Here is a 13,557-nt window from a genome sequence, read left to right as displayed (position 1 = left end):
ACACACAGGTGTGATCCCTCAACTGTCTTTATCTCAACCTTCTGGTGAACCTCCACCCTGAGCTACAACACCCCTCCCAACATACACACACCTCCTCTTTTCTCCAGTCTTCGCTCGTCTACAAGTTGCATGACAAGCCATTGTTCTTGTCTCTGCTTCTCTTGTCTCTCCCTTCCCAGGGGAGCTTTACGGCCGTGACAGTAAAAACAGCTGTAGCACCAAAAACTGGTGCCACGGCTTCACAACTCCCCAATGTTTTCAAAGGGACAGTCATAAATTAGGGCCGGCAGACAGGCCCCTTAACCGCCCGACCCCGAGAAGAGGCTCCACTGAGTAGTAGCTTGTCAAGGAGACAATTCTTTTTATTTGCTCACTCGTTCTGCGTACCAGCTTGAGTAAATGTGAACAGCAAGTGTGAAACCTTTAACGCTGTAGTAAATGTTAAGGGCAGTCAGTAGAAAACCAGAACAAACTTGGAACACAGAACATCCTGAGGGCAACGTCTTCTCAGGCATAAAAAAAAGAACAATGTCTACATATTGTTTGCTTAAAATTTTAAAGCCCAAATTCATAGATGATACCACAGATGTAGCAAGGACAGCATGAATCTAAATCTCTGAATATTGAGAATATGATCAAAGAAGTTGGAAATGCTTCAAGGCAACATCCTGTATATAGAGTGTATATTAAATCTAGCGTCAGTTTGTGCCTGTCATGTATTAACATTACATTATATTCACAGAGCTAAACATCTAGTTCAAAATATATATATATACATAAATTCTCTTATAAGATGGTTTTACATCATCTACAGCTGTTCTGAAGGTATTTCCAGAATCCTCAAAGAGTGTTTCAATCATCTGGATGAAAGGAAATTATGCCTGCTGCATGATGAAAAACATTGGTCTCCCATTTCTCAAGCTGCTATTATATTTACTAACCAGAAATGAAATATCTCTTTGTTTTCTCCTCTTCTTGTACAATACAAGACAAACATAAACACATTATTTTGTATTTTAAAGTATAAAATGATACAGTGTAACATGAATATAGACAAATATAACTGTGACTGTTTCATTCTGTACAATTTGAGTATTGGCATACAGTATGTAATTTACCTTTGTTTGGATTTAACTGCAGCCCAGCTTGAGGAACAGGTAGAAATCTTTTTTATCGCGGAGCAGACGGAAGATCTTCTATCCAGATGGTGAGAAGAGTTTTTAAGGTTTCCCGAAACAGCAGTAAATGTTGTGAAAGAAACTTCATTGGGTCTGGCTATGGATGGTAATTTTGGTCCATCGGTCCACCACTTTGGTCCAGACTGAACTCAACATCTACTGGATGGATTGGCACCACATTCATGGTGACCAGAGGATGAATCCGATGGACTTTGATGGGTAGCTTTTCCACTCGCGCCACCACGAGGTTGACATTTGTGGTTTAGCATGAAATGTCTCTAACAAGTGGATGGACTGCCATTACATTTTGTACAGACGTTCATGGTTCCCTGAGGATGAATTGTAATAACTGTGGTGATTCCCTGACATTTCATCTAGCGCCATCGTCAGGTCAAAATGTAATTTGTTCAATGCTTTGGTTTATGACTAAATACCTGCACAACTACTGAAATTCATTAAGATTGTGAAGATGGTAAACATTCCTGCTAAACATCGGCATTTTAACCTTGTCATTATGAGTATGTTTTCTGAAAAACGAATGCCCAGCTCTGTGACTCGAATGTAATGGCAATACATGAGAGGCACAAACTGGGGCTCTATTAAATTAAATATTTCCCAACAAGCAGAAAAACGAGGCATTTATCAATCAGTGTTTAACTGTGTAACAAAAAACAGCCAGGAGGCCATGAGTTAGAGCAAGAAAAATCCACAATTCAGTAGGTTTGGCATAGCCAGCTGGTGTATCTCTGCATCTCCGGACTGACTCATACCTCACTATCAGCAGGACACATGACGACCAGTCCCTGTCTGTCTGCTAGCGTATGTTACTACTCGGAAGAGCCAGGAGTATCTGCCTTACAGGGCCTTTGGGAGGTTACCTAATGTTTTTGTAGCTATTTGTAGCATTTATAAGCCTCCATGCTGCCCTAAAATGGGAACCTGGTGTCCTGTAAGTATCAAGGCAGCTGTTTATGAGCAGTGAAAGAACAATAGGTTATCCCATGAGTGACTTTTTAACCTCATTCACATTATTTTTATTCAGCGATAATGCACTGCATGCTCGGATTAAATGTCATTTTTATTGTAGCGGCATGTTTGGAAGCTCCTTTATTTATTTATTAGTCCTGCTTTAGTGCCTGTAAAAGCTGTAGATGACAGCAGGGTCAGATGGGGGTGATGGGAAGGAAACACCTTGGTTATACAGTCTAAATCGGAGGCTCTGGGCCAATCAGGGCACATTTTGGTTCCCTGCCATCGCCAGCGGTCGGGGTGTGGTCTCCTCTTCCCGAAAAAGTCCTGTCACACACATTGTCTGCCAGGGTCATCTGTCTTGTTCCAGCTCATGCTTTGGTTTCCTGTTCGTGTCACTTAGTCACTTTCCTTTTTTAAATATTCATTCCCACATCCACACTTTTTTTTGTTCTACCGCTTTAAAACATTCACTCTCTGCCTCTATCTCCTGTTTTGATCCCACTCCCTCATCTCGTCATTACTGTTGTTCACCCTTTTCTGTATCTGTATCAAATCTCCATCTCTTTCAGCTCTGGGCCTGGATTACTAACTCCATCTCTCTTTCTGTGTGTCTCTAGATGGGTTTGAGGTTTTGCTGTGAAATGTGTGGGTGAGGAAAAAAAGTATTTTCTCTGCAGAAAAATGATAACCTATCATTTTTCAGTCTTGGTTTTTCAGCCTGTCGAGATGGATTTTCTCCCAGCAGTGTCACTGAGTGTCTCTAGAAATGTTTTTTTAATAGTGTTTTAAGGTCTCAGTGGGGCCATGCACAACCCTGTGGCCTGGCCTCTCACTGTCTCTATCCCCATTAGGTTTTCTTCCTATTTTGTAGCTCATCTCCCAATTTATCTGATGCCTCTCACATTGCCACTTTGGAGCAGAAAGTGAAGAACATTCGGTGCACATTTGTCATCTTTCTCAGCCTCCTTCACTGTCAAAATCCTCTCCTGTCGAAGACAGACAGAGCAATCATGAAAAAAACTAAGTGGATCTCATACCCAAAAACCGGAAAAAAAGGAATAATTGAAGCGAGAGGATTTTGAAGTTGCTACTTAGACGTGTGACATCGCTGAGATATTTTACATTACTTCGACACATGAGTCAAGTATACAGAATTTACTACTTTGTGATACACAAACAAATAAATAATTTATATAATTCATAACAAAGCAGCTTAACATCTTTAATGTGAAAAACAACTGAATCTCAACTTTGGTTTTGTATTATTTCAGGTCAAGTTTAGGTCATCTTTTAGCTTAAAGTAATCTAAATGATATGAGTAATTACATAATGAATAAAGGGGCTGTGTGAAGGTTAATTCCTTCAGCTATATATGAAAGCTCATTATCATCATAAAAATAATAATACTCATAAGTCAAAATCTTGACTTTCTAAATCTGTCGTCTCTCTGTGTGCCGCAAATGAAATGCATGGAGATTTAAAAAAAAGAAAAAAGCTTCAGATTACAAGTAAAGGGCTATGTCTGGGATGAAGTTTATGTACTGGATGTTTGGAAAAAATTATTTTTTCCATTAAAAGGAAAAAGGCACAAAACTGTTTTGTATACATCTGTGTATACACACACACTATATGGTCTGTAAAAATGTTTGGCCTAATCTGATTTATACTTTTGTCTGAGCCTGCAGAATAAAAATGAACAGATGGATGTCTTCAAAGTGTATCTTTGGGGAGAATGATGACAAAGAGAAAGCGATTAACTATTTCACATGTGGTTACGAGTAAGAACATAACTGCCTACCAAGTGAAGCCTTTGGTGTAATTGCCAAAGTAGAAGATTTGCTGGTAAATAACAGGTTGCCTTTCATCCAGTCTGCTCTTGCAACAGCTTGCAGACATTCATGGGGGGTGAAGTTGCAATGCATAATGGGGCTGCAGCCAAACGGCACAACAGGCCGTGCTTGCTCACACAAAATTGCCAACTCCTTTGCATTTGTTCTGAAGTTACGGGAGCTTTTTGAAACCCTATAATGATGCCTTTGGCCAGGCTATGCTTTGTGCCCAGCGGGAACTCACTGAAAATGAGCATAGGCAGCCTTTTGAGGCTCACACAAAAGAATTGCACTTGCCAACATCAGATTAGTTCAGAACCACATACTTAGTTTACATTCTCTGATTTGAACAAACCTCTGTGAGAGTAGAAAACGAAATGATGTACATGTAGAATTTTATGTTGTTAACTGCACAATGGGACAAAAGAGATGTGTGTCCTGCACAGAGAGAGGCATTGAGAAGTTGATATAAAGTAGTCGGGTCATGTGGGCTATTCATGGAGAAGGAATGCATCATATATGCAAGCACTCATGCACATACTCGCATACCTCCTGGCCCTATTTGAACCCCCAACCCACAAACACACACAGACACTTATGGGAAGAAAACCTGAAGAAAAATAGACTCCAATTTAATTTAGTTCCAGCAATAGCTGCAGGGCACTAGTCTGAAATTGGACAATGGAATGTACACTTCTTTACAGATAAAATCTAGTCCATCTATACAGACAAGCAACAATCTCCAGACACACACAACAAGGTCCACACTGTGTAGTGCTAGTTTGGATTTGACACAGATTGTAGTATTCCCAGTCGTAACCATCTTTAATGTGATTGTTCCAGTGTGAATTCTTGGTTTGATTTGTTGACATTTCCGTTATCAGCAACTTGTTGATTATTCAGCAAACCAGGGGTGTTTAATGTTGTGTAGTTTGCATCCAAAGAAAGCCCCATTCACGGTTTAGCTTCTTTTATCTGGTCTGATGTGTGTTAATGAGTAAAAACCACCTGCTACAAAGTAATTAAAACAGAAACTAGTGTTGTTAAATATTCAGTTGCTTCAGAAAAGGGGTCTTTAAACATGGTGAGAATGATGACATTTTTCTCAAGGTGCAAACTGCTGTGTTGTCACTTATGAGGAACGCAGAAATCACCCATCATGCCGGTAATTTCTAATTTCCTGAAGCACATCCGATCAATATCTAAATCTGAAAAACTATGACACTACAAAAAACACTGCTGAATACAGGGTCATTATGATTGATGTTCAGATCATATCTGCTGGAAACAAAACAAAGAGGGTACCAGTTCAAAGTTGAGTTTCATATAACACATTTCCCACATGCTAAACAAGAAAACAAATTCCGCAGACACTAGGTTGTGTGTGAAAGTAGTCCGTGCATTGCTTTCAGTCTCTCAAAAGTTTCTACATAAGTCTTTTCTACATCTTTAAGCCCTTTTTCCTCAAGTCCTCTTTGGCTTCTTTTATCTGCTCCTGCAGCTCGTTTGACGCCTCATCACAGTCATTGAAGGTGGCCACCCTGTATCCCACCGTGGCCAGGGAGTAACAGCCAAATGAAACCAGCAGGTACAGAGGCATCGGCCAGGCAACCTCCCTGTAAGTCTGCGGCAGGCTCAGGTCCAACAGGTCGAAAGAGACCAAAGCCCAGGCTGCTCCCACCACCGACACGCCGAACAGCCACTCCAGAAGTTTTGTCATGATGAAAGCAGGCGCGGGGATTTCAGGTGAGAAGCCGGAAAACAACCTAAAGAAGAGACGAACGATTGAAATGCTATTTATTCAATTAGCTTAGCTTTAGCACACCGAAGTAGCACCGTGTTAGCTATATTGCTACAACTCACGAAGAAGACAACAGCATGTAGGCAACAGCAAGAAACCAAACAAAAGCAACTACAGAAAAGTATTCATTCGTTTGAATGTCATTTCGTTCAATAAACAGGTTTAGAATAAATAATCCGATGTGTTTACCTCCTCTCTAACGCCACCTCAGCTCTGCGCAGGTTTATGACGTAAACCGAAACGCCGTGTGGGAAATGTAGTCAATGCTGAGATAGAGATTCAGATTATTTTATTGTCTATTAGATTTGCACGACATGGACATTTGTCTTTGGCAATAATAAGAAAACACAAATCATACACAACAATAAACAACAATTATGCATCTTAAAATCTCTAAAAGCAAATGGATTGTGTTTTTCATGTAAATCCATCAATAACATCATGACAGTGCCGGATTATTTAACAATAAATATATTAAGTGATGGTGTTGGTTTCACCTTAATGATTCCTTGATTCCAACAAATCTACTGAATTATTGATTCATTTTCTTCTTCATTTTTGTACATGTCATAATTTTCGCAAAATGAATTTTTGTTAAAAGTTTAAATATTTTTCATTATTAAGATTTAAAATACAATCTTAGAGATCTATTTAAAGCATAAAGCTATTTGTATGTAAACTCTGAACTATTTATCTATCTATCCACATATTTAGTAATGTATTTATTTTACTATTGTTGTTGAATTTATACTATATTCTAGGCCGATATGTCCTGTGTTGTTGTTGTAATGATCCACTAATGTGTAAGATTCAAGATTCCTTTATTGTTGCATCTCAATTATACAAGTATAAGAGAGTAACATTCTTTGTTTTTTTTGTTTCCTGTGAGAAGACAGTGGTCAGAAAGATTAATTACTACATTCCCTCATTATACTTCTCAATAAATCTCAATGTTGTCGCTGTCTATGTTTTTCATTAAAATGCTGCCCTGAACTGTTATCTGATGTATTAACAACACCAGCACCCTGTCAGCTGAGAGACAGAAAACAATTTATTTCAACTGAGTCCATAATGAGGCCCCCAGTCAGGCTTTAACACACATTAGACCTTTAACTGTTTCTCTGTGCCATCCTCTTAATTTAGAAAAGCCATTTTGAAAATTAGTTTGCCATTAGTACACGCTGAAAGCTATCCATAAATACTAATGTTATTCCAAAGCGGGGAATGCAACAACAATTTCATTAGGGGCCTCAGGGAGGACACTGTTGTTTGATCTCAGTGTCCTTTTAGGTGCTATGGGGCACGTCTGTTCATTCCGGGAGGTGAACTCTCCAGGTGCAGAGGGCACAGACCTCTCCAGGGTGAAATCAGGAGGAGCGGGAGATGTAAACATCATTCAGTAAAGAGCTATTGAGAAATAAACATCATTCTTTGGGGGAAAATGGAGTTATTCTTAGGACGGTGGTATTTATGTTTGTCTGCACCAGTGTCAATAGTGTAAGTGACGATCTGCGCGTCTGTCTGCCAGAGGGGTAAAGCCTGTTTCTTCTGTTTATGGAGACTGTTCTATGCAAGACTGGAAGATAGTCAGGGTTTATGTCTGCACATATTTCCAAGTCTGCTATAGTTTGAGGATGGTTTATTTCATGAATAGCTTTGTGGCTTTGAATAACAGTCATGATATCTGCTATTGTCTAAATGTCTGCCAGTGTTAATTGAGTTTGGTTTTCCTCACAAGGAGCTGCATCTAATGATTACTTTTATTATTGATTAGTTGACTATGTTTTATTAAGCTTTTGATCATTTAATTATTTCATCTGAGAAATTTCCCAAGGCAACATCTTTCCATTCACACAAATCCAATACCCAAAGACATTAGGCCACTATTTGTAATAACCTGCCCAGGGACTACAGATGGAAATTAGCTCATTAACTAACTTTGGCATCTTTACATTGGGGTGGAAACTAAAATGTGCACTGTTCCTGGTAAATAAACAAATGATGATAATCGTCCCCTAATTGTCTAGCCTGGAGCTACTTGCTACAGTAATAAGATGTGATACATGTCAGACTGTAAAGGGAAGGTTCTTTTCATTGCATCGATGGAATAAACTGAATCTGGGTGGGATTACCCATAACATGCTGCATCATTACATACATCATAGCGTGTGCTCTGTCCTGCCTGTGTTGCATCACTGAGAGCAGCCGTGTGACGCTCAGTGGGAACAGTCGAGCTGGCTTTTCTCAGTGTATCTCCCTGCCAGCTCCTGTTCCGTTCCAGTACTCAGGAAACCTGCGCTCAGGCCGAGAAGGCCTGGCAGACACAACACAACAGCCTGTGAGCGGGAGGGGCATTGAAACAGAGAGAATGAGAAAGAGACATAGAGAAAGAGAGTAGGAGGGGGACATGCAGAGTGAGACAGAAAAAGAGACAGGGAAGCAAAGTGAGAGAGGGGTGAAGCAGTGGCAGCAGTTTCTTTCGATAAAGAACTAGAAAAGTGAGTGTGTGTGGGGGGGGGGCGAGAAAACTGAGAGGGCCAGGAATGAAAAGAAAGGGTGACTGAGTATATGGACGAAAGAAGAGAGGGCAACAGAGAAAAGAGGAGTGGAGGGAGCAGACAGGGGAGAGAGCTTTAGACAGGGGGGGGTGAAATCAGGGGATTTGCAGGTGCAGCTTGAACAACCACTGACCTTAACGGTGCATTAAACCCAGCTGTTGCTTATCCAGACTTTTCTTCAATCCCCCTAACACCTTCAACTGCGCAATAGAGTGCATGCAGCACCTTGGTTCCCACAATGGAGAGTGGGTATAGCAGCGGAGGCTGAAGGAATGAGAAGAAAAGCATGAATATAGTGTGTGAGAGGGATCGGCAGTGAAATGGCAGAAGAGATACTTGATCCTCAAGTGCAGAAATAGGAGTGACACCGAGCAAAGATGAGAGGCATAGATAAAACAGGAAAAGTGTTAATAGAGAGTTGTGTTGACTCTCGCTCTCTCTCTCTCTCTCTCTCTCTCTCTCTCTCTCTCTCTCTCTCTGGCTTTGTCAATATTAGTAGAGTGAAAGGTAAGAATGTGTGCTACTAAAGAGCCATGTAGGAATCAAGATTTTGCTAGATAATAATTGTGTAATGTTGAGAGCGAGGGAGAGAGAGAGAGAGAGAGAGAGCATGCACTCTAGTCTAAAGGCTGTTTAAGATAACAATAGAGCTTGGAGTCAAAAACAGGAACCCTCTGTTTCCTGAGCTGGAGTCCATAGCTGTGTGTTATGTTGTCATTAGATGTGTGTGTAGATGTGTTTGGGAAAAGGAAAGAGTGACTAAAAGTGCGTCACCATGTCCACGTTCCAGGGATATTGCCTGTCAACCTCTCAAAACGTTTAGACCTTGTTAAAAAATGATTTAAAACTACACATGGTTGATTACAAATAAAGCATTATTTTTACAAAGGTACAGAATTGGCTGAGAAAGCAGAAAAAGTTATAAATGTTAAAAGCCTTTATTTTGTCGGGCATCATTTTTCAAAAAGACGCCTTGTGCCGTCTTCACCAAGGTAGACAACTAATGTGACAGGCTCTATAACTAATGCATGTCTATGGGTCCCGTGTGTGCATGTGTGCATTTCCGACCTACTGTATGTGTGTCCAATGAATAATAACAACCGAGTGTAAACATTTTATTTCCCCAATGAGGGATTAATAAAGTACTTCTTACTCCTTATATAGACACTTAGACAATACACCAGAAGAAATATATAATATATAACAATATAATATTCATAAGAAGGTTTGGCAACTCTCTGAATGCTGAACATGAAAATGACACATCATATGAAATATTTCCTTCAAAGCTGTGTTACATAGCTGAGAATGCATAGGCCTAATATTAGCCTATGCATAATTAAATATGCACATCTTGCATAATTCTGCAGGAGGTGTAGCTATCAGTTCTGCCTGCTGCTGCTGTCTGCTGCTTTCACGACATCAAAACGTTAGACTTTATTGTCTTTGCTTGTTTCAAGTCAAATCTTAAATAAGTGAAGTCCAAGTGTTGATGTTTGTGACTGAAGTCTGACAGTCTCAAGCTTTGACTAGTGATGGCCCAGCAAGTTGTTTGTTCTCCCCAATCAAGGGTTGGGTTTCTGTTCATCTCTTTTAACCGATTCTGTATGCCACGGGACAACGTTTTGGTTTCTGCTTGTAGTCTAAGTAGTTTTGACCAATCACGTTTGAGTGAGCTTTGGTTGAATGGAAGCAAACAGTCCGTGTGGAGAGCAAAAGAGCGGAACGCATTGGCCGAAATGTAATCTCGTAACCCATCGGCTATCGTACGTCGATGATTTCGCTTTTTATTAGTTTAAAATTAGCATGTTAACTGACTACTTGTCAAACAATCTGGTCGTAGAAGTTGTCGTATCTCAAGTTGCTAACCAGACTGTAAACAACTGACGCACAGAAAAGGAAGCCTTGGCCTTGATATCCGCTGGCAACACCAGAACCCCAGAAATATAGCCCCCTGCCACCAGAGAGTTATTGTCGTCCGGCCGACAGCCGATGGGTTCGGAGATTGTTGTTTTTTGTTGTCTCCTTGAACGAGAGTACTACTCAATACTTGATTGAACTTCCAAGAGTCACCTGCCCCTTGCAGATTCATTTTGTGCCTGGACAGACCTTATTGAGTGCAGCAAAGTTTGTGGGATGACTTTGCAAGAGTCTCCTCAGACAGGTGAGGTGACCACGAATCAAAGTAGATGCATCAGGGTTGAGAGCCCCATGATACAGCGCATCAGGGGTCCCAGATTCAAAGCAGGGCTGCTGAAGGTTTTGACGTTGATAAGCACACTACTCATAAATATCCTTGAGCCAAGATCATTTACGGACAGGGAGAATCTGTTTTAAATTGCTGAGATAATAGTTGTGAGACCCCTGCGTTACTTAGGGCCTACATAATGAAGTCTTGGGCAACTCAAGTGGGTGTAAGGTCAAAGTGTGGTCAAGTGTGACCAGTCTGAACCATGTGAGAATAGCACTTGTCTTGCCCTGGGTGCCCCGAGTAAAGACACGCACCTGTTTCAGCTGCTGCTTTGTCGGCCACAGTGGATTTGCAAAGGAATGCCCCCCTAGCCCCCCCATCCCCTCTTTCTCTCTCTACACGCTCTCAATGCTGTCCTAATGAATCTCATCACCCGGCCTGTGTTTGTCCCACTAGTGCTTTGTTTGTTGACCTTTATAAGACGTCATTACTTATTATCTTCATGGGTTGTGTAATTCTGCCCCATAACACAACCCCCTCAACCACGTCCACAGCACACAATGTGTGTGTGTGTGTCCGATCAAATTCTTCTTGTCAGTGTAACAGCCATTAACAATGAACAACGGGCATAAGCTTGATGATGTCTCCCTCCTCCCTCTATCTATCCTCTCTGTTCACCCTGGAACACAATGTCCTTTAGCATTACCATTATTGACAGTGGAACTAATTGGCACATGGTTATGAAAGTTCCCCCTGGGCCATTTTAAATTGGACGGCACAATTTCCTTCAACATCCAATCGGCGAGTCCGCGCACAGGACCTGAGGAGGTATTGATTATAAATGTATTAATGTGGGTCAGTGCTGTGTACTCAGCAAGGGGCGGATGATGTGAGGCTACATGTCTAGACTAAAACAAACTGACTTCATCTTGTGTTTACATAATGGATGGTAATGAGAGGAAGAGGGGGTAGTTTTATCTGCTCACTACTTCGTTTTACTTTTATATGTGTTGCACACGGATGTTAGGGAGAAGTAGATACTGTGTTGGGGAATCTGACAGACGTATACAGCTGTAAACCATCAGGAAGACAACATTGATTTCAGGGCGGACGTTGCAAAATGTATCACCTCATTTCACTGATGCAATGAAGGGGCTCTGATAAAACTGGGGCACGATTAGATAGCCGAACACGCCAAACTGAACATGAAGTTAGATACGCATTACGTCCAGTCGATGTCAATATATTGCCTTTGGTCTCTCATTATACAGACAATGTCCTTTTCCTGCTCCACCAGATTATGTCCAGCGTTCAGGGCTGAAGTCATGCTGCTTTGCATGATTAGAGAAAACACACATCAATATGCTGTCGATTAATTCTACAGACTAATTACAGTGCAGTTTGCAATTAAACACACCACAGAGTTCAATTATAGGGTAGTATGTCTGTCACATGTAATCAATAATTGCCACTTAACGGTGCAGATACTTTATTTATTTCACAAGTACAGATGAGTTTTGGAATTGTAATGACACAAATGCACTGTACGTTTTGTCGATGCCATCGTGACTGTCATTGACTTTATGTTTGAAATGCAAAAGGTCAAGGACTCAAGGATTATGGATTTGTGGTGTGCAGTGGGTAATACCCTGAAAGCTGATTGTGGCCGCCTCAGTAAGGCGTGGCTGTCTGTCTGTCAATGCTCGTAAATGAAGTTGATTAGGTGAGACTGCTGCTCTGTGGTCCCGTCTATCTCCTGCTCTGGACACTAGCCATATTGTCGTCCCCCCGCCCCTCCACCCCCGTGTTCAACGACTGCGACTGCCTGACCTCTCAGAAATCTGACCCTGAGGCTCCTTGCTGCTCCCCCAGGCACCTGCCAACCTTTCACCCCTTCACTGGGTGAGCATCTGGAAGGTGAAGACGGACAGACGAGGAAGCCAGGGTGGGCTGTTGTAAAGTATTGACATGGTAACAGATAGGACTATGGAGTTGTCAGACATCAGAGAGATTGTCAGACTGTATTTCTCTTTTCAAAGATCAAATACCAACTCTCCCGTCCTCCGCCTCATGTTCTGTAAATGTCAGTTGGTATCTATTGTTTCACGTCTGTGTCTTTTTCTGCCTGTTTCATTCTTTACGTCTGTCTTTCCCTCTGTCCGTCTTTTATTTCTTTCTTCAACTGTACACACAGATCATGCATGCTATGATGTATGCACAGCTGGTCTTGACAGAACCGTCCAGGAAACGTGTGGTTTACAGATCCCCTGTTGACATACTGATTTGACTAGCCTTTCACTTTTCAGAAACCTGGAATTTTAACAGTGCAGGGGCTATTGAGGTCCGAATCAGCATGTTTGACCACGGTGGAAAACCACTCAAAATACGCTGCATCCTGACTGACTTGCTCACTGAATGAATATGTCACATAGTACATAAAGCTCAATCCAAATTCATGGTTTCTTACCACACGTGCAATGATCCCACACCTGCTCACACCATTTGTTACAAAGAATTTTGTATCATTAGTCTCGCTAAAATGCTATTCCACATCTCGGTTTTATGGAAACGATAATATCCCAGTTTCAGTGTAAAGACGTATATCTGAAGTTACGCCAGCCTTAAAGTTACACTGTAGGGCCACATGCTATGTAATATGGTTTGGTCCACCTCACACTCGTGATCCAAAAGACAGATTTTAATGGTTCAAGCAAGTGAACCATTACTTTGGGTTCAGAATGAAATTGTTTCTAAAGGATAGGATCCCCACATTTCAGACTGTAAACCTGCAATAACTCTATACCCATGTCTATAATAAAAAAAATTATATGAAAAAAATGCATTATAGACATTGGTATAGAGTATAACTATAACTATATATATATATATATATATATATATATATATATATATATATATATATATATATATATATATATATATATATAGTTATATAACTATGATCATAAAAACATAACATTTATAAAGTGTTGCGATAATTGTTATAAAGCATTATATATATTTATAA

The 13,557-nt window shown here is 40.7% G+C and overlaps 1 protein-coding gene across 2 annotated transcripts; it reads right to left on the bottom strand.

Annotated features, from left to right (window-relative positions):
• Positions 1 to 4,579: 4,579 nt before the first annotated feature.
• Positions 4,580 to 6,055, bottom strand: dpm3 (dolichyl-phosphate mannosyltransferase subunit 3, regulatory). Of its 2 annotated transcripts, none has more exons than XM_029442521.1 (2): positions 5,970 to 6,055; positions 4,580 to 5,745 (listed from the first exon to the last, which is right to left on the bottom strand). In XM_029442521.1, exon 2 carries the CDS (start codon positions 5,697 to 5,699, stop codon positions 5,421 to 5,423), a length of 279 nt encoding a protein of 92 aa, XP_029298381.1. In that variant the 5' UTR covers positions 5,700 to 5,745; positions 5,970 to 6,055; the 3' UTR covers positions 4,580 to 5,420. The 2 variants fall into 2 exon arrangements, with proteins under 2 accessions (XP_029298381.1, XP_029298380.1); XM_029442520.1 differs by lacking the exon at positions 5,970 to 6,055 and adding an exon at positions 5,843 to 5,968.
• Positions 6,056 to 13,557: the final 7,502 nt, after the last annotated feature.

Source organism: Cottoperca gobio, chromosome 11 (genome assembly GCF_900634415.1).
Source record: "Cottoperca gobio chromosome 11, fCotGob3.1, whole genome shotgun sequence".
Classification (NCBI taxonomy): Eukaryota; Metazoa; Chordata; class Actinopteri; order Perciformes; family Bovichtidae; genus Cottoperca; species Cottoperca gobio.
Note: the sequence above shows the minus strand (reverse complement) of the source record. Positions and strands in the feature narration are given on the sequence as shown.